Raw genomic sequence first — 21,621 nt, 5'->3', positions numbered from 1 at the left:
TTCTGTGGACTTCATGAATATTGGGACATCGACACAATGCAAACATTTTTTGCTCCATACACCACCACAATGGATATCAAATAAAACAAACAAGATGTGCTTTAACTGCAGACTGTCAGCTTTTATTTGAGGGTATGTACACCCAAATCAGGTGAACGGTGTAGGAATTACAGCAGTTTGCATATGTGCCTCCCACTTGTTAAGGGACCAAGAGTAATGGGAAAGAATAAGAACCATAAACCAAACTTATACATTTCAATACTTGGTTGCAAATCCTTTGCAGTCAATTACAGCCTGAAGTCTGGAACACACAGACATCACCAGACGTTGGGTTTCATCCATGGTGATGCTCTGCCAGGCCTCTACTGCAACAGTCTTCAGTTCCTGCTTGTTCCTGGGACATTTTCCCTTCAGTTTTGTCTTCAGCAAGAGAAATGCATGCTCAGTGGGATTCAGGTCAGGTGATTGACTTGGCCATTGCAAAACAGTCCACTTCTTTCCCTTCAAAAACTCTTTGGTTGCTTTTGCAGTATGCTTTGGGTCATTGTCCATCTGCACTGTGAAGCGCCATCCAATGAGTTCTGAGGCATTTGGCTGAATATGAGCAGATAATGTTGCCCGAAACACTTCAGAATTCATCATGCTGCTTTTGTCAGCAGTCACATCATCAATAGATACAAGAGAACCAGTTCCACTGGCAGCCATGCATGCCCACACCATGACACTTCCAGCACCATGCTTCACTGATGAGGTGGTATGCTTAGGATCATGAGCAGTTCCTTTGTCTCCATACTCTTCTCTTCCCATCACTCTGGTACCAGTTGATCTTGGTCTCATCTGTCCGTAGGATGTTGTTCCAGAACTGTGAAGGCTTTTTTAGATGTTGTTTGGCAAACTCTAATCTGGCCTTCCTGTTTTTGGGGCTCACCAGTGGTTTACATCTTGTGGTGAACCCTCTGTATTCACACTGGTGGAGTCTTCTCTTGATTGTCGACTTTGACACAGATGCACCTACGTCCTGGAGAGTGGTCTTGATCTGGCCAACTGTTGTGAAGGGTGTTTTCTTCACCAGGGAAAGGATTCTTCGGTCATCCACCACAGTTGTTTTCCGTGGTCTTCCGGGTCTTTTGGTGTTGCAGAGCTCACCGGTGCGTTCCTTCTTTATGAAAATGTTCCAAACTGTTGTTATGGCCATGCCTAATGTTTTGGCTATCTCTCTGATAGGTTTCTTTTGTTTTTACAGCCTAATGATGGCTTGCTTCACTGACAGTGACAGCTCCTTGGATCTCATCTCGACATTCGACAGCAACAGATTCCAAATGCAAATAGCACACTGGAAATGAACTCTGGACCTTTTATCTGCTCATTATAATTGGGATAATGAGGGCATAACACACACCTGGCCATGGAACAGCTGAGAAGCCAATCGCCCCATTACTTTTGGTCCCTTAACAAGTGGGAGGCACATATGCAAACTGTTGCATGTTCAAATAAAAGCTGACAGTCTGCAGTTAAAGCACATCTTCTTCGCTCCATTTGATATCCATTGTGGTGGTGTATAGAGCCAAAAATGTTAGCAGTGTCGATGTCCCAATATTTATGGACCTGACTGTACATGCATACAGGGATTTAATGGTACGCCCAAGTCACAGTTTGTTATGTGCCCTATCAATCAGTTTATCTGTTAATCAATCTATTTTTATAGCACCTTCCACTACCATTGTGGGAGCACAAGTCACTGAACATGACAGACCGAAAACATGACAGAACAGAGAGGCTGGAAAACAATATGACTAAACCTTTAACTTAGCCCAATAGCCCACATGTGTATATGTGTCCACGTATAACAACAAAAGAGAAAAAAAACTAACACGGCTCTCGTCTTATAGCATCCTGAAAGGAGACATGGGTTTTGGTCGTGGCACGCTCCAAGTAGCTAATTCTGGAAGATACAGAAACGTGAGGATTAAAATGCTTAAATTGCCTTATGGAAGAGGGGTTTTGTGCAACGAACCTCACAAACATCTTGTGTATCAACCATAGAACTGTTATAATTTCAGACAGTGTCCCCTTTAAGTTGCTGTTTTTTTATTTTATGACAGCCATTCATGCAGTATGATGCAGACGCCATTCAGCAGAATCTGCTACTTTTAATGAAATAAGTGTCCAAACCTTTACAGGTCCAGTGCATGTACACAGCAATTTACAACATGGACTTTAATAAACTTTGTAGACTAACAACAGGGAAAAAATACCTGCAGAAAATAATTTTTGAAACTCAAAGAAATTTGTTTTAGACTTGTTTTACATGACATCTGATGCCCACACACACTTTGGGTAGAAATAACAAATGTTTAATTCTTACTTGAAGCCAAATAAACTAATTTGCTTTGCCTAACCATTCATGTTCAACTTATCAGTTGGAAAATGATTTCCCCCATGCAATCAAGCATCCAGGATGCCATTAAGATAATTATCATACTTGTTTCTCTGCTGGCTAGAAGTCGTGATTGATTACTACACATGTTTAGAAGAAATGGCCAAATTAATGCAAGAAAAAAGGGGAGTGTGTAAATGCTGCATATGTTATTTTTCTGACTCGAACCCTGTAAATTTTGGTTACACAAAGCTAAACTGCTTACAGTTTCCTCTTTGAAGTCAACAAACACTATACTGTAGCCTTTAACTTAAATACCAATTTGCTGTTTTTGCTTTCAGATGTGACATTTGCTGCAAAAGGCTACTTTGATGCTCTGGTCAGAATGGGTGAATTGGCCAGTGAAAGTCAAGGCTCCAAAGATTTAGGTAAGTTACCAAAATATGTTTAGATAAACTCTGTTTATTGTCTGGGTCAGACTCACTTGCATCAATGGGATGCTTCCTGGTGCTCAAATGTTGCAGGTGAAGCTAAACAGCTTTCAGAACAAAATGTGTGGGTTGATGCAGGGATTGTTTTTTAATTTAGATTTTGTGGTTTGACCGTCTATAAACGGAAGGAAATTTCAATTTATGGGATCCTGCTGATAGAAAACTACCATCAGAAAAACATATGAGTAACAAAGAGTGAGAACATCATTTATTTACAACAGAATAGATTAATCTGTTCCATAAGGTGAAGATGAGATATTGAAAAACTGATTGGGGTATTTGTTCTACTGGATTAGATTTGTGTGTACGTCAGGTGTCTTGGCATTTGGTTACAAGCATGGAGGTCATTTTGAGGGGTAATTTCTCTGTCTTGGAGCAAGTTGTTTCCGTGGTGATCAGTGTTTTTGTGCATTTGCACTTGTTCATGGCCTGCAGGGAATCTACTTGGGGTTATAGAGATTCCCTTTGCACTGATTGTTCTTTTAAGTGTTTGAAGTCTGTGTAGAAGTCACTGTTGACTTGACACAGCCTTTGTGTCAGTGGAGCTGAGATCCACTTTAGGTTTCCTCTCCTCCTGCCAACAGGGACTGACATGAAAGTACTTGCACCATGTTTTATTCATTATGCAGCCTTGTCTTTTTATTCAGCTTCTGTACTTTTTTTTTTATTGATTCCAACATTTATTGGCCTGGCGAGCCATCCTTTATATGTAATAATGTAGGCTTGCCACAACCCATAGGCAGATCTTGGTTGTGGGGTGGAATCTATGGTGCAGGTTGACAGCACTAGGACCAATCAGAACAACGTGACGCTTTTGACGCTATGGAAGTCAGTCATTGTTGCAGTCCACCATACACGTCTAAGGAGAAGCAAACACAAACATTCTTTATTTCAAAATAAAGCATTAACTATGTGTGCTTTACCACTTTTGTCTCAAATAAAAGCCCAAGTCTAAATATTCTACAGTTGATGTCAATGCCGTTTCAAACGCTGTTACTGAGACGATGCTGTTTTTGTAGATTTTCTTCATTGCAGCTCTGTTGCTAAGCCTGCAATGACTCTTTCCTAAAATAGTGTTGTGATTGGTAAGACCTAAATGTGTTAGGGCCAATGGTGAACCTGCTGAGGCTACAATGGAGCATGGCTAGACCATCCTGCAGCGCAAAATCTTTTGTGACTGTCATGGTTTGTCCAGCTTTTTTTGGTTAAAGGTGTTGATCACATGTTGATCATTTTTGCGTGCACTTAAAGTTGTTAGCCTGGCAAGTCATTGTATGTATGTGAATAAATAGTCTGGCCACAACCCATAGACAGAGCTCAGTCGTGGGGCGGAATCAATGGTTGTCTTTCAATTAGTCTGTCTGCTACTGCACACCGAACAATGTGACATTTCAAACAAGCCGCCACCATCTTTGTTGTTTTGAATGGAAAATTTATGAGCAATCAAAATCTTACCTGCTGCTAATAACTCTGCATGACCTCAGTGGGGAAATGGCTATATTTAACCAAAACTGCAACAGACCAGAAAGTGTTACAGATTTTTCTATAAATTCTGGGTTATGGATTCTATATTATAACAATACATTTTACAGCAGTGTTAATTACAACTATGTTTTTGCAACAACCGCTAAAGACATTTGAGATTAGCTTGTTTTTTAAATTCATTAATCCACTTTCTCACATCGAGAGACCAACTTCTTCTTTCTTTTTCTCCTCCTCCTCCTCCTCCTCCTCCTCCTCCTCCTCCTCCTCCTCCTCCTCCTCCTCCTCATCCTCCTCCTCCTCCTCCTCATCCATTATGTTTGTGCTGAGATCATGAGGTTACCACACAGCCAAGGGATCCTCAAGGACAGAAGATTGGGAACCACTGACCTAGACTCTCTAAACCTGGACCAGATTCAGCTACAGTTTTAGCAGAATCTGTTGAACATATAGATTGTGATGTGTAAAACAATAATTTGATTAGTGAAAACAGTGTTTTTATTTTCTTTCATAAATGTAAACCTCTGATGCTAGAATTGCCCCTGGATAGGACCCTTTTTTTAGCTCTACACAGGATCTGAAATTAACACTCGCCACTCGCCAAATGCGAACAAATTGCTCCATTTGGCGAGTACATTTTTGAGCTCTATCTTTCACATGGCGAGTGAATGTTTGCACCAAATGAGTTATGTTTATCAGTCATCTTCCATGGATTTCTGTGATACTCCTCCCGCCTGCATGCAACGTACACAAACGTACGCGAAACATAAGCACCGCATCCAACGTCATTTCCACCTATCCCATTCAATCAGTTTATCAAGTTAGCGGTTAGCTTCGTGTTAAAACTAGCGGTGAAATGTGGCGGTTTTTAACTGGAGTCAGCCAGCCTTCCAAAAGAAAACTCGTCGAACTGGAAGAAAAACCACCAGGACCAGTGGCAACCAGAAGATTTTGTGAAAAGTGGCGAACTGCAGATGGCGGAGTCGTGAGACAATGGCTGCATTATGATGGCCACGTAGATGTGTCATGAGATTTGAAGCGTTGCTGCCTTTCACAAACACCTTTTCTGCTCGTGCTGCAAACAGGATAGCCGTCTTCTATCAACTGTCCCTCGGCATTCTTCAAATATCCAAAAAATGCCCGTACTTCCCACTTAGTCTTCTTTGAGGGATAATAAATGCCCCGAGTGCTGCCATCTCCTCCGGCCATTAGTTCAGCTTTAGCTTAAAGAGAGTTTTGGTTGTAAACAACAACGTGCGCATGTGCCGCCAGCAACTTCAGCAGATGATACGGTGGCTGGTAAGGGTCACCGCGCCTACACCGCAGCCACGGTAACCCACCGAGATAATATACAATTCTTTAAAAATCCTGCCTTGTGAATTCATGGATTTTTTCACGTTCTGTCTCTCACAGTTGAAGTGTACCTATGATGAAAATTACTGACCTCTGTCATCATTTTAAGTGGGAGAACTTGCACAATCGGTGGCTGACTAAATACTTTTTTGCCCCACTGTATACACACACACACACACACACACACACACACACACACACACACACACACACACACACACACACACACACACACACACACACACATATATATACATATATATATATATGTATGTGTGTGTGTGTGTGTGTGTATATATGTATATATAATATATATACATATATATACACACACATATATTATATATAATATATGTGTGTGTATATATAATATATATACACACACATATATTATATATAATATATGTGTGTATATATATTTGCAGACAGAATGATATTAAACCTATCAGTAATTCCTTTTGATCCATTTGTTTATTTTAAATTAATTTTCAACTAATATCAACATCTCATTGAAAACATATCCATACTATTTTTGCGAGATTTTTTTTTCTTAATTTCAAGTCTTTTATAGAAGATGTCTAGGGAAAATGTGCTTTAAAAGGGTTTAGCTTTCATGCATCTGAAATGACACAACCCCAGCAAATTGTCTGTGTCAGAACCTTCTTTGAGTTTTAGCATGAACCTGTCTTAATGACTGGAAAACCTGTTTTTGACCAACGCTTAAAGGGACTATAAGAAAGTTACAGACCAATACATGTATAGAAATTAAGCATTTCTTCCTCATACATTCTCCTGCAATGCTCTGGTCCTGTAGAATGATCCCTGGCATTGAATGCTTCTCTATAAGTCACAGAAAAAGAGCATGTTCGGGTCAAACAAGCCTGCTTCCCCAGTGCTTTCCAGAGGCAGCGTGATGATGTCATGCACATTCACGCTCAGGCATAGCCCGTAGCGTTTGCTATCTGTAGCTTAGTGGCTGAGCGAGAGGCCTTGTTGCCAACTCGGTGACTTTATCGCTATTCCTATCGACTTTTGACCCACCTCAATGACTTACTTTTTGAAAAGCTCCAAGCAACAAACCAAGCGACATTTTTTAGGACCATTTGATACTTTCTGCAAAACATTGTTTGAAGTTTTCTTAAGCTCTGTATTGTTCTTCCGGGAGCAAGGAAAGAGAATTATATTCTGTGTATGTCCATGAGGACCGACCAATCATTAACCTGGGAATAGGGTTGATGCTTTCAAAGCAAGCTTTCCATGAATCATAGTAATAACATTTTTAGGCTGCTCGTCTAGCGTGTCTACATCAGAGTACCTTGTTTGTCTAATTTATTAGAATTGTGTCGAACAGTCTAAATCTGTAAATTGCACTGCTACGGGACTGACTCAGCTGTTTTTGTCCAGGAGTGTGCACATACAGCATGCGCTCCTCATGCACGAGCTTACTGTTGAAGCTGCAGTTACACGTTTGGCCTGAAGGGGCAATTATGGGCATAAAAATGACTGCTTATGATTATTCAAACTTTAGGCTCCAACCGCTGTGAGATGTTGAAGCAACAGTAGTCACACACGCTGTACCACCGCAGTCGTGCAGCATGTTTTTGCCAAGCTGTGATTGGTGAAATGACGACTCGTGACCCACTAACAAAGATAGTTTGTGAACAAGATGAACACTCATCCTTTTTCTGAAATTGATTCTTAGAAAGAGCGGCTGGAACCCGACCAAAGACTCGCCTTTCCTAAAAACAAAACCTCTTCGATTCACACGAACATCATATTCGGCCTCATAGGCGGCAACTGTTGCTGAAAAGCGTCAAGTTTTCAAGTATGAGACAAACATATTTTAAATGTACGTCAATACTAACCAAATTTAAGATGTTACTGAATTGATTTAAGACTTTTTAAGACTTTTAAGGGTCTTAATGTTCCTTAAATCAATTTCAAGTCTGTTGAGACTTTTCAAGACCCTGTGGATTGCCTGGATGACCATCTGGGTGTGCTGTTTGTTGTTCACTAATGGCCTGATGCAGCTCGTCAAGTGCTGCATTTCTATCCCTATTTTTTATTATTTTGGGGGATTAAAACAGCAACAAAAACAAGTGCACTTATCCCTCTGTGTAGATAGAAAGAGTGATACTTAATGATCATGGGCTCCATCAGATCTCAGCAGTTATATGTGATCCATTTTGTTGTTCAGTGATTGCATGTTAGCCATAGTGGTAGATGGTTGGACTGGGAAAGCTGGGTTAGCTTCTAGTCTAGCTCGGTTACCTCCATGCATGCCCCTGTAATTCATCCTTGTGCACTTTTGTGAACCAGCAGAGGATCTCTGAGAGAGGAATTTGCATGTGTGACGCCAAAAACAGTTTTGGGGATTTTTGACGAGGAAATAACCACATCACATGGTCAAATGATCCAAAAAGTTGATTTAGCATGACATAGGTCTTTCAGTATATGTATTTGATAGTCCTATAGAAACAGTTGTAAAGGAAAGCCTTTTGTGTTTTATTTATTTCTTTGAAGAGACACTTTTCCTCAGTTTTTTATAAAGGTATCTTCTCTTTCATTGTTAGTTTTTTGTGCAATGTCCTAGAAATGCCCTTTTGTCCCCTATATCACTGTGGCTCCCAGGGGACGAGTTTTTTATTTTTCCAGCCGTGTTTTAACTTTTTAGCGCTCCACCCTGAGGTTGGCTGATGCATTCTGACCTCCCGTCAAAACATGCACCGGGTTAAATTCCAAATGTCAGGGTTCGCAGTTGACAGACAGAAGAGCGCAGTAATAATGCTTTATGTAAATTGATACGAAAACATGAATTCACCCTGTAGGAGGATATTAAGGCCTCACAATAGAACATTTCTCATCTTAGGTGGTTGCCCAACATACTTCCATAACAAAGAGTTTAGGCATTTAGTTCCATTAGCTAAACAGGTGACCTTCATGAGTCTCATCAGTGATTGATTACTTGAGTTTTAGTAACTTTTGTGAAATGAATAACAGCTTTTGTCAGGGGCCGTTCAACATCTGCACATCCTCAAACAGAGAAAACCTCTTGTTGCACTTCTTTAACATCTGTATATACCACAGAGGCAAAGTATAATAACCAAATGGAAATGGTCTCCCCTACACACCTCAAAGTCGGCAGCTGTTCACTAACTTCTTCATTTCTCATGATTCATCTTTTAACTTGTTTTTCACACATATGTTTGATGGAATGACTGAAATTCTTTTGATAGTATTTTAGAAATATTATTTCTTTAATGCTGTACTAGGGTTGGGCAATAAGGCCTAAAATCATAATCTCGATATATTGAGGATTTAACCTTGATAATGATAAATGGACGATAACTACATCCATGCGCCGAAACAAACGTTGTCCACTAGGTGGGGCTGTCACATGTATTAGTTGAGTCACATTTTTACGTGACTCAAGGTGGTACAGCTTCTTAAAGGGACACGAACGTTGCCAACCTACACACATCTTTTCATTTCTTTATTATCAAATTTATTGACATGGGAAAATTATCTCGATAAAGGTCAGAAATTTTGATAACGATACATTTTCGATTTATTGCCCAGCCCTATGCTGTACTCATCACACTGACATACGAAGCCTGTTATTAATTAATTAATTATTTTTTTCTGATTCATTATTTTTTGGGAATGTTCCGATCACGGTTTTTTGCTCCCGATCCATTTCAGTCATTTGACTTTGAGTATCTGCTGATGCTGAGTACCAATCCGGTACTTATCAGGAAAACACATCCAAGTTGTTTTTTAAGATTTACTTTCACTTATTTATGAAGTACACTGATTAAAAAAACGTGTTTATATTATGAATACATTTAAAAGTAGCAGCTCTTATTTCCCGTTGTTTACTCCATCATGCTCCCAGAGCTGAGCAATGTGTGTTCCCATGACGGAGCAAGCAGGCAGAGCCTCACCTGGCAGGGTAACTTTTCCCTGCACAACACCTGTAGCTCCAGCTCGCAGCTCCGGTGCTGCAGGAGAAATGGAAACACAGACGTTTTGCTGTCTTTTGGCACTTTCTCTGTGTTTAAAAGCATTTCTTTCTCTGTTGGCTGGCTCCGCATTTTTGTGAGTTCACTCTGAACCGGGACTGCTTGAGGCAAACTGGGAATTAACAGAGAGCAGCAATTTGCTTTGTTGACGCCTGAAGGAAAAGCCAAAGTGAAAGTAGTCTGTTTGAAGGCAGCGAATCATGGAGCTGTGTTCTTCCCAACATGCCCAGTATGCATACATGAAAAGTGGCTGTTGCATTGTCTTCTGTGTCTGGTTTAAAATACCACCCGCTCAGGGTTTTTTGCCCTCGAGTCTGAGTTACTTGATTTAGAGAATATGCCGATACCAAGTCCTAATCAGATAAACAGATCCAGAATGTTCCTTATATTTTGTTTAATTAACTTTATTTTAACATTTAACAACTATGTTAACAATCAGATCACTTTTGTCAGATAGCTTGAACAATCAAATTACAAATAACATACATTTTTCATTTTGGACTTTATTGCAAATATAAAGAAAAATCTAATACAAAAACTAATAGCACCTCAACTTAAAATACCTGGCAGGGGCCTATTTCGTCTTGGTCCCCAAAATGCCTTGATACGTCCTAGGACATGGGACAGAGTTTTGAAGGTGGTCTGAAATGTATCAAATAAATAAATATTACATGCTGATAAATCATTGCTTTATACCTCCATTTTATTTTTCAAGAGCTTTCTTTTGCTTTCCTGGTTTTTATTTTCCTATTTTCCTGTTGTGTATACAGTGTTTGATCCCCTTTTGCCTTTATAATTGCATTAATTCTACGTGGCATTGATTCAACAAGGTGCTGAAAGCATTCTTTAGAAATGTTGGCCCATATTGATAGGATAGCATCTTGCAGCTGATGGAGATGTGTGGGATGCACATCCAGGGCACGAAGCTCCCGTTCCACCACATCCCAAAGATACTCTATCAGGTTGAAGTTTGGTGACTGTGGGGGCCGTTGTAGTACAGTGAACTCATTGTCATGTTCAAGAAACCAATTAGAAATGATTGGAGCTTTATGACATGGTGCATTATCCTGCTGGGAGTAGCCATCAGAGGATGGGTACATGGTGGACATGAAGGGATGGACATGGTCAGAAACGATGCTCAGGTAGCCCGTGGCATTTAAACCATGCCCAACTGGCACTAAGGTGCCTAAATTGTGCCAAGAAAACACCCCTCACACCATTACACCTCCACCACCAGCCTGCACAGTGGTAACAAGGCATGATGGCTCCATGTTCTCATTCTCTTTACACCAAATTTGGACTCTACCATTTGGACTCTAACATTTGAATGTCTCAACAGAAATCGAGACTCGTCAGACCAGGCAACATTTTTCCAGTCTTCAACCGTTCAGTTTTGGTGAGCTGGTGGAAATTGTAGCCTCTTTTTGCTGTTTGTAATGGAGATGAGTGGTACCCGGTGGGGTCTTCTGTTGTTGTAGCCTATCCGCCTCAGGGTTGTGCGTGTTGTGGCTTCACAAATGCTTTGCTGCATTCCTCGGTTGTAACGAGTGGTTATTTCAGCTGTAGGAGTTGGTAAATTTAGTGCTGTAAGAGCTCAGTATATTACCTCTACTTATGTCCAATAAGTTGTGATACTCTATATAAATATAGAACATCAACCTGCCTGGTCTTTGGATGTTTAATCAGAAGATTCTAGGACTCTTGTTTATTCAGGGATTGTAGACACTTCGTTTTGATTCATCAGGTTTATAAAAGTAAAAATTTATTTTCCAAACAATTAAAATGTGACAAGTTAACTAATATTTACTGTGATGGATGAATCTAGATGGAGGAGATGAAGTATGTGGTGCCTATGTATTAATATTGTAACGGAATAGAGTGATGTAATAGAGTTGTATTTTAATACACTGTAAGTAGATCACTTTTATAAACAGAAGAATAGGCTGTTTTTATCATCAGGGAGTTTAATTAAACACTCTGTATTGACTTTGAGACAAGAAAAGAGAGAGTTGGGATCGTTTGAGAATCTTTAATTTCTTAATTATAAATTCTAAACAATCTACCAGGACTAACTCTGTGATGGATGAAAATGGATTTGGATGTTGTGTTGGTGCGTGTGTGTGTGTGTGTGTGTGGTTGGTTCAGACTCCTTAGGATGACGTCATTGAATCTGGTAGTCTTTGTTATGACTAGATATCACGAGGCTTATAAAGTGATGACATGAGCCGCTATTTTGCCGTGTACGTACCCAGTGGGGGCCTCCCAGGTAGATCAGGAAATGCCAGGTCTGGAGACCTCGGAAGTACGCTGGAGCTGTCGGAGCAGCGGTCGCAGCGTTTCAAAGCCGTCTGAAGGGTCGACCCCGGTACCGATCGGCAGCGTCAGCAGGTGCTCTTATTTTGAAAGGATGTCGTCTGGTTGTTAAACGACGAAAATCTCCAACTTCACAGTTCTTAGTTTAAAGAAGAAAACACATCTGGCCAGGCTGTGCTTCTCTTTGGGATGACGGTGAATAGAACTGAAGTCAAAATGGAACTGAGCTTAAAATGGCGTTGCCTTGTTTTATATCTCTGAATTGTTGAAAGTTTTAGTAAAGCGGATTGGATGCTTTAAGTCAACAAGCCAGATTCTCCTGCGGCAGCCGAAAGCTCTGATTGGTTGGAACAATGTGTCATGCGTTTCTATGGAGATGAGGATCAGTCTGTCTGTGCCGTAGTCCTGTTTTCATTAAACATAAATCATGACATATTTATTTCACAGATCATTCACTTGATTATTATTGATCAGCATCTGTTTTGCTTAATTTTTTAAATCACAAATAAAGTACTTCGATTAAGTAAAGCTTCTTCTCCTCCTTCGGACTCTTCTCCTGGAATGTAAACAGTCTGAGGAACACCCGACCTTGGCTTTTCTACACGGTGTTATTGTGCACAGGGGCAGCTGTGTGGAGCTGAAAATAATGAACTTCATAACCTTACATATGTTATCAGAACTTCTGTATATAGGAAAGCTGAGTTCTGGGTGTAAAAGAATTTGATTTGCGTTAAGCTATGAAGTTGATTATTATCAAAAAGGCATCAGACACTATCTGTGTTCCTATTTCACCCGTTCTTGGAGACCCTCTTCGTGGATCCGAAGGTCAGAGAGGTCGGACGACCTCTGGCACCGAGGGCTGTAGAATACCGTAGCACTGACTCTTCAGTCCAGAGATGTCTCAGGTCCCGACAAATGGATAGAACCGTGCATCAGATGGACTCTTAAGGAGTCGGAACAAAATCAGTTTGGCTCTGCAGGAACCGTTTGGTGTGTCAGCTTTGCAACAACCTTGACGGCATGTCAAAGAGACTTCACTACGGACGGCCATTTCCGTAGCTTCCTCTAGAACTCTGTAGAACTGGGACACTCTGACTCACCATAAAGTGAGTTCTGTTTTTATATTCTCATATTAATTTCTTAACAAATCAGAGCGTGCCATGTTGAGGGATATTACCAAGAATATCAGAACTGGATGTTTTTCCCTATTCACACCATTCCTTGTAAACCCTAGAAATGGTTGTGGGTGAAAATCCCAGTAACTGAGCAGATAGTGAAACACTCAGACTGGCCCGTCTGGCACCAACAACCATGCCACACTCAAAATGGCTTAAATCGCCTTTCTTTCCCATTCTGACCTTCAGTTTGTAGTTCAGGAGATGGTCTTGACCAGGACCACACCCCTAAATGCACTGAAGCAAACACCATGTGATTGATTGATTAGATAATTGCATTAAGGAGAAGTTGAGCAGGTGTTCCTGGTCATTCTTTAGGAGTATGTATATGTTTATCTGTATGTATATGTGTATATGGATATGTGTATATCTATATGTGTATATGTATATGCATGTGTATGTATATGTGTATATCTATTTGTGTATATGTATATACATGTGTCTGAATATGTTTATCTGTAAGTATGTGTATATCTATGTGTATATGTACATGCAAGTGTATGTATATGTGTGTCTATAAGTATATGTGTATATCTATGTGTATATGCATGTGTATGTATATGTGTATCTGTAAGTATATGTGCATATCTATATGTGTATATGTATATGCATGTGTATGTATATGTGTATCTGTAAGTATATGTGTATATCTATATGTGTATTTGTATATGTGTATCTGTATGTGTATGTGTATGTGTATCTGTATGTGTATGTATATCTGTATGTGTATGTGTATGTGTATCTGTATGTATATGTGTATGTGTATATCTGTATGTGTAGCTGTATGTCTATCCCCATGTGCATCTGTATGTGTATGTGTATGTGTATGTATATGTATATCTGTATCTGTATGTATATGTGTATGTTTATTTGTATGTATATGTGTATCTGTATGTATATGTCTATGTATATGTGTGTCTTTGTACGTGTATCTGTATGTGTACTTGTACATGTATCTGTATGTACATGTATCTGTATGTATATGTATATCTGTATGTATATGTGTGTATGTGTATGCATGTGTGTATATCTGTATATGTGTATGCATGTGTGTGTGTGTATGCGTATGCGTGTGTATATCTGTATATGTGTATCTGTATGTATATGTGTGTATGCGTATGCGTGTGTATATCTGTATATGTGTATCTGTATGTATATGTGTGTATGCGTATGCGTGTGTGTATATCTGCATATGTGTATCTGAATGTATATGTGTATGCATGTGTGTGTGTGTATGCGTATGCGTGTGTATATCTGTATATGTGTATCTGTATGTATGTGTGTGTATGCGTATGCGTGTGTATATCTGTATATGTGTATCTGAATGTATATGTGTATGCATGTGTGTGTGTGTATGCGTATGCGTGTGTATATCTGTATATGTGTATCTGTATGTATGTGTGTGTATGCGTATGCGTGTGTGTATATCTGCATATGTGTATCTGAATGTATATGTGTATGCATGTGTGTGTGTGTATGCGTATGCGTGTGTATATCTGTATATGTGTATCTGTATGTATATGTGTGTATGCGTATGCGTGTGTGTATATCTGCATATGTGTATCTGAATGTATATGTGTATGCATGTGTGTGTGTGTATGCGTATGCGTGTGTATATCTGTATATGTGTATCTGTATGTATGTGTGTGTATGCGTATGCGTGTGTATATCTGTATATGTGTATCTGAATGTATATGTGTATGCATGTGTGTGTGTGTATGCGTATGCGTGTGTATATCTGTATATGTGTATCTGTATGTATGTGTGTGTATGCGTATGCGTGTGTGTATATCTGCATATGTGTATCTGAATGTATATGTGTGTATGTGTGTATATCTGTATATGTGTATGCATGTGTGTATATCTGTATATGTGTATCTGTATGTATGTGTGTGTATGCGTATGCGTGTGTATATCTGTATATGTGTATCTGTATGTATATGTGTGTATGCGTATGCGTGTGTGTATATCTGCATATGTGTATCTGAATGTATATGTGTGTATGCGTATGCGTGTGTTTATTTGTATGCATAGTGTGTGTGCATGTGTATGTGTATCTGTATGTATATGTGTGTCTGTATCTGTACGTGTATTTGTACAGTATGTGTACTTGTACATGTATCTGTATGTATACCGTAAATCCTCTAATACAGGCCGGTATTCAATTAAAGGCCGGGTCTCATAGTTTGGCCGGTGTCGGAGTCGGCGGAGGTGAATAATGGCCGGTCTCTTATTGTGGCCGGGTGGAATGTGGTAACAAGCAAGTACGGGGGGCGGTTGTGTCATCGTCTCACTTTTGATTTGCCAGTGATAGACCGCGAGGGTAACTTTAACCGTGTGGAGACGAAGAGGAGGCGAAAATTTGATATCAAGTTCAAAGAGAACCTGCGCTGCAGAACACTGGGGAGCAATAGGGGTTGTATGAACTAGTCGACTTCACTATAGTGACTTTTTATGCCTGTCGTCGACTAGTCGCTGTCACGTGATAATTACCAGCAAGATGCAGCCCTCGGAAAAGACAGCAGCCTGCTGTCAGCAGGTGACAAGCTCCTGCGCTCGGGGGGGGGGGGGGGGGGGGGGGGGCAACGCGCTCTGCCAGAGCGTCGGTACTGACACGCGATCGTTCATGTCGGTTCATTTCCTTTAATGTTTTCTGTCTTTTACTTGCGCCATTGAAGGTAATCAGAAGGTAATCAGAAGTGAGGACCAGAAAATGAAATAATTATTTTAATGTTTAGAGCAGCAGGAACTCTGAGAGGCTGCAGGCGCATCAGTGAGTTTGTGCCGCTGCGCAGGGGGAGGGGGGAGAGGGCTGAAGCAGGGGGAGGGGTGAGAGGGCTGCACAGGGGGAGAGGGGGAGATGGCTGAAGCAGAAAATACTGTTGTTAAAAGAAATGTGTTTAACTTTGAAAATGTGGGCGCAATTTTAATTGTCAAAAACTCCAACGAACCATTAGTTCATTTTGCTCAAATAGAAATAGAGGCCTGCCTCTAATACTGGCCCTCCTTCCAATAAAGGCCTGGAGCTTGATGAGCTTGAGTCAAATACAGGCCCGGGCCTGTATTAGAGGATTTACCGTATGTATAGAGCTCTGGGAGTTGATGTCACTTCTCCCGGCATGTAACAGTTCAAATTGAAATGGCGTCATCTTGGCAGGCAGAAGCCCGCAGCTGGGCTATTTGTTATTGTCAGAAAACTCAATCAAACGGGAAATATGGTAGATTCCTGTTGTGCCCCAGGATGCAGAACAGAAGCGGACAACATAAGGGATGAGCCTTCTACAGGATTCCCCAAGATCCGGAGCGCCGCAAACGTTGGATCATTGTAATAAAACGCGCTAGTGACCGGGCTAAAATGAAGCTGTGGGACCCCGGGAGTAAAGGTTTTCGCTTATGCAGCGACCGCTTCATATCAGGTACTTAAACCAACGTTTCCTCAACTGTGTATGGTATTTATTAAAATGCTTTAATTACGATTCTTAGTGGGCTTCCTAAACTTATTTTGGTGTGGCTTTTTCTGTCTCATTACTCTTCGCTCAAAAGAATCCCTGCTACTCTGAGAGTCCATATGAATAAAATAATTTAGGTAGAAACTGAAACTTTTTTAGGCTCCCTCTGGGTGTGTAAGTGGAGGACTTCAGGGGAGTCCGACAACCTTTTATGTGAACCGGGTTCCCCTTAGCTCTCCTGTAATTTTAACCCATTATCCGAGTCCGAATCAAGATGCAACGCCTGTCCAAAAGTCTGAAACCACGTGACAGGGACAGATTTCTGATCACGTGATCAGATCGGAGCATCCCTAATTCTTTTATGACAGAAACTGTAACCATGCCTGTGTGTGTTAGTCTTTTATTTGGTTGTGTATTTTCTGTGGATAAACCTTTTGTCATCTATCAGTTTGAGTGCTCTTCTAATCCACTTGTGTACATCTTATCCTTTAGAGATGGTTTCTATTTCCCAGCAGCCCCACTACTCCCACACACTCCCTCCCACATATTGGGCTAATCATTGCCTGTCACTTTGTCACCCACCAAAACACACACACACACACACGCACGCACGCACGCACGCACACGCACGCACACACCCCTCTGCCCTTCCCCGATTTCTCCCTTCCCTTCCCCTCTGTTTTTGCTCTCTGTTCTTTTATCCCTCCATGACAGAACGTGAGTACTTAGTCCCTCAACAACTCCATGCCTTCTAAGGAAATGTTGTCAAGCTGAGTAAGTTTGACAAACGTAACACGCCAGTGTTTTCGTTCAGATGAAAGAAGGCTTATTGGCATATGATGGTAATTAGTAAACAGGCTGAAGACTCGTTTCATTATGCATGTTTAAATATGTAAATGATGTACATTTGATACTCTAAACACCGAGAAGTGGAGAGAAGCTCAGATTGCGGAGGAGTGGGACTTGTGTGGGGTTCAAAGCATTCATCTGAAACTCAATGTCTGGTACTTTATTGTAGAAATGGTCAGGTTTATTCTTTTTTAAATTTTACTAAATGATGGCAAATTCCAAGAAAAGCAGAAATACTTGAGCTGCGGACTCTGAGCATTGAGCCTCCTTAAACCAACACAATCCGGTTTCAGCCGGAGCTGCAAGCTCACCTAAGCCGAGATCTGGCCGCTAAGATGAAGACATGTCAGAAATGAAGGTTGAAATGCTTCAGACACTGAAATCTGACTTTCTGGCAGTGTTCAAATGAGAAATGAAGGAAGACTTGGTGGAGGATTTTGATTTTAATAAAGAAGAGCTAATGGCTTTGACACATCTTTGCAACATTGTGTGGTAATTGGGGACAGTTCCTGTGAAGTGGCAGACCGGAGTGGTGGTCCCCATCTTTAAGAAGGGCAACAAGAGTGTGTGCTCTAACTATAAGGGGATAGACAAGTAAACGACTGGATGCAGTCAAACTTCCTTCAACTTAACAACGACAAGACTGAAGTTATTGTCTTTGGCAACAAGAAGGATAAAATGGATGTTATTGCTCAGCTAGACTCCAGGGGAATAAAGACAAAAATCCAGGTTAGAAATCTTGGTGTTATCATTGACTCAGACTTGAACTTCTCTGGACATATGAAGGCTATAACTAAATCAGCGTTTTGTCACCTTCATCAAACCTCAAGAGTCAGAGGTCTCATGTCCAGACCAGACTTAGAGGAACGTATTCATGCTTTTATTTCTAGTTGACTGAACTACTGCAATGGTGTCCTAACTGGTCTTCCCAAAAAAGCTGTGAAGCAACTGCCTCTTGTTCAGAATGCTGCTGCTAGAGTCTTAACAAGAACTAAGAGAACGGAGCACATCACTCCTGTTCTTAGATCCCTACACTCGTTACCAGTAAACTACAGAATAGATTTCTCCTACTAGTTTATAAATCACTCAATGGCATGGGACCAAAATACATGTCTTATCTCATTCCTGTATACAGGTGCTGGCCAGTAAATTAGAATATCATCAAAAGGTTGAAAATATTTCAGTAATTCCATTCAAAACGTGAAACTTGTACATTATATTCATGCAATGCACACAGACCAATGTATTTCCAATGTTTATTACGTTTAATTTTGATATTTATAGGTGACAACCAATGAAAACATCAAATCTGGTATCTCAGAAAATTAGAATATTCTAAAGGCCAATGAAAAAATGTTTGTTTCTCTAATGTTGGCCAACTGAAAAGAATGAACATGAAAAGAATGTGCATGTATAGCACTCAATACTTAGTCGGGGCTCCTTTTGCCTCAATAACTGCAGTAATGCGGCGTGGCATGGACTCGATCAGTCTGTGGCACTGCTCAGGTGTTATGAGAGCCCAGGTTGCTCTGATAGTCGTCTTCAGCTCCTCTGCATTGTTGGGTCTAGCGTATTGCATCCTCCGCTTCACAATACCCCATAGATTTTCTATGGGGTTAAGGTCAGGCGAGTTTGCTGGCCAATCAAGGACAGGGATACCATGGTCCTTGAACCAGGTGCTGGTGGTTTTGGCACTGTGTGCAGGTGCCAAGTCCTGTTGAAAGGTGAAGTCTGCATCCCCATAAAGTTGGTCAGCAGCAGGAAGCATGAAGTGCTCTAAAACTTCCTGGTAGACGGCTGCATTGACCCTGGACCTCAGGAAACAGAGTGGGCCAACACCGGCAGATGACATGGCACCCCACACCATCACTGACGGTGGAAACTTTACACTGGACCTCATGCAACGTGGATTCTGTGCTTCTCCGCTCTTCCTCCAGACTCTGGGTCCTTGATTTCCAAAGGAAATGCAGAACTTGCTTTCATCAGAAAACATAACTTTGGACCACTCAGCATCAGTCCAGTCCTTTTTGTCCTTGGCCCAGGCGAGACGCTTCTTGCGCTGTTTCATGTTCAAGAGTGGCTTGACACACGGAATGCGACACCTGAATCCCATGTCTTTCATGAGTCTCCTCGTGGTGGTTCTTGAAGCGCTGACTCCAGCTGCAGTCCACTCTTTGTGGATCTCCCCCACATTTTTGAATGGGTTTGTCGTCACAATTCTCTGCAGGGTGCGGTTATCCCTAGAGCTTGTACACTTTTTTCTACCACATTTTTTCCGTCCCTTCGCCTGTCTGTTAATGTGCTTGGACACAGAGCTCTGCGAACAGCCAGCTTCTTTAGCAATCACCTTTTGTGTCTTGCCCTCCTTGTGCAAGGTGTCAATGATTGTCTTTTGGACAGCTGTTAAGTCAGAAGTCTTCCCCATGATTGTGGTGCCTTCAAAACAAGACTGAGGGACCTTTTAAAGGCCTTTGCAGGTGTTTTGAGTAAATCAGCTGATTAGAGTGGCAGCAGGTGTCTTCTATATTCAGCCTTTTCAGAATATTCTAATTTTTTGAGATACCAAATTTGGAGTTTTCATTAGTTGTCACTTATGAATATCAAATTTAAATGTAATGAACATTGGAAATACATTGGTCTGTGTGCATTGCATGAATATAATGTACAAGTTTCACGTTTTGAATGGAATTACTGAAATATTTTCAACCTTTTGATGATATTCTAATTTACTGGCCAGCACCTGTAGAAGAAGAAGAAGAAAATATCATTTCTATAGCGCCTCTCAAGATAAAAATCACGAGGCGCTTCACAAAAACAAAAAATGTAAAAATATAAAAAAGCATTTAAAAATGTTTAAAATATATTTAAAATGTGCAAAAATAGAGAATTGTGATTTAAAAAATGTTAAGAAAGAGAGAGGTAATTGGAAATAGGGAAATTAGTGGATCCTGAGGAAGGTGGAATAGGTGGGGAGAGCAGAATAAAGAGAGAGGTGAAGAAGGTCATACAAAAGCCAGCTTGAACAAGTGAGTCTTCAGCTGCTTTTTAAAGGAGACCACTGAGTCCACTGATCTCAGGCTCAGGGGAAGAGAGGTCCAGAGTCTGGGGGCCACAGCAGCAAATGATCTGTCACCTTTGGCCTGGTGCGCTGCACAACCAGTAGGCTTTGATCACTGGACCTCAGGGACCTGCTGGGGGTGTAGGGACTAAGAAGATCACCAATGTAAGATGGTGCTTGTCCATGTAAGGCCCTATAGACCAGAACCAGGATCTTGAAATGAACCCTGAAGTTGACTGGCAGCCAGTGAAACTGGAGGAGAAGCGGGGTGATGTGGGTGTGTTTGGAGGACTTGGTCAGAAGCCGAGCACAGGCATTCTGAACCACCTGTAGACGGTTCAGGGAGGTTCTGCTCAGACACGTGAAAAGAGAGTTACAGTAGTCTAAGCGTGAGGAGATGAAGGTGTGGAGAACTGTCTCAAGTTCAGAGCGGGACAGAATGGGACTCAGCTTAGCAATGTTCCTGAGATGGAAGAAGGAAGAGCGAACAAGAGAATTGACATGAGAATCCAGGGTGAGAGCTGGGTCAAAGGTCATGCCAAGATTCCTGACAGAAGGTTTGGTGTGGAAAGCAAGCTGACCAAGAGAGTCTCTGACTTTGGGAACCAGCTTGTCTGGGGCACAGATGAGGATCTCAGTCTTATCTTCATTCAGCTGAAGAAAGCTCCCAGCCATCCAGGTTTTGATAGAGTCTAAGCAGGTGTGTAACAGCTGCAGCTTAGACATCTCATGGGGCTTAAAGGAGATGTACAGTTGGATGTCATCTGCATAAAGATGGTAGGAGATTCATTTGAATGAGCTCAGGATGTGCTGAAGAGGAAGCAGATAGAGGAGGAAGAGCAGAGGCCCCAGCACAGAACCTTGTGGGACACCATGAGTAAGAGAGGTGGTGGAGGACCTAAACTTGGAGACAGCCACAGAAAAGGAGCGCTCAGAGAGGTAAGAGGAGAACCACTCCAGAGCAGATCCTGATAGGCCTACCCAGCCTCTCAGCCTCTCCAGTAGCAGGTGACAGTCAACAGTGTCAAAAGCTGCAGTCAGGTCCAGCAGGA

General features: G+C 41.2%; 1 protein-coding gene across 5 annotated transcripts in view; it reads left to right on the top strand.

Annotated features, from left to right (window-relative positions):
* LOC107378276 (BAR/IMD domain-containing adapter protein 2) overlaps positions 1-21,621 on the top strand; it is a 131,777-nt gene that overhangs the window by 42,576 nt on the left and 67,580 nt on the right. For all 5 annotated transcript variants that reach the window (XM_070551323.1, XM_070551325.1, XM_070551322.1 and 2 more), the window contains exon 3: positions 2,719-2,805. In XM_070551323.1, coding sequence (XP_070407424.1) covers positions 2,719-2,805 — 87 coding nt within the window. The remainder of the gene's footprint in view (positions 1-2,718; positions 2,806-21,621) is intronic.

This window comes from Nothobranchius furzeri, chromosome 5 (assembly GCF_043380555.1).
Source record: "Nothobranchius furzeri strain GRZ-AD chromosome 5, NfurGRZ-RIMD1, whole genome shotgun sequence".
Lineage (NCBI taxonomy): Eukaryota > Metazoa > Chordata > Actinopteri > Cyprinodontiformes > Nothobranchiidae > Nothobranchius > Nothobranchius furzeri.
The sequence above is the reverse complement of the archived record's forward strand: the minus strand, read 5'-3'. Positions and strand labels throughout refer to the sequence as shown.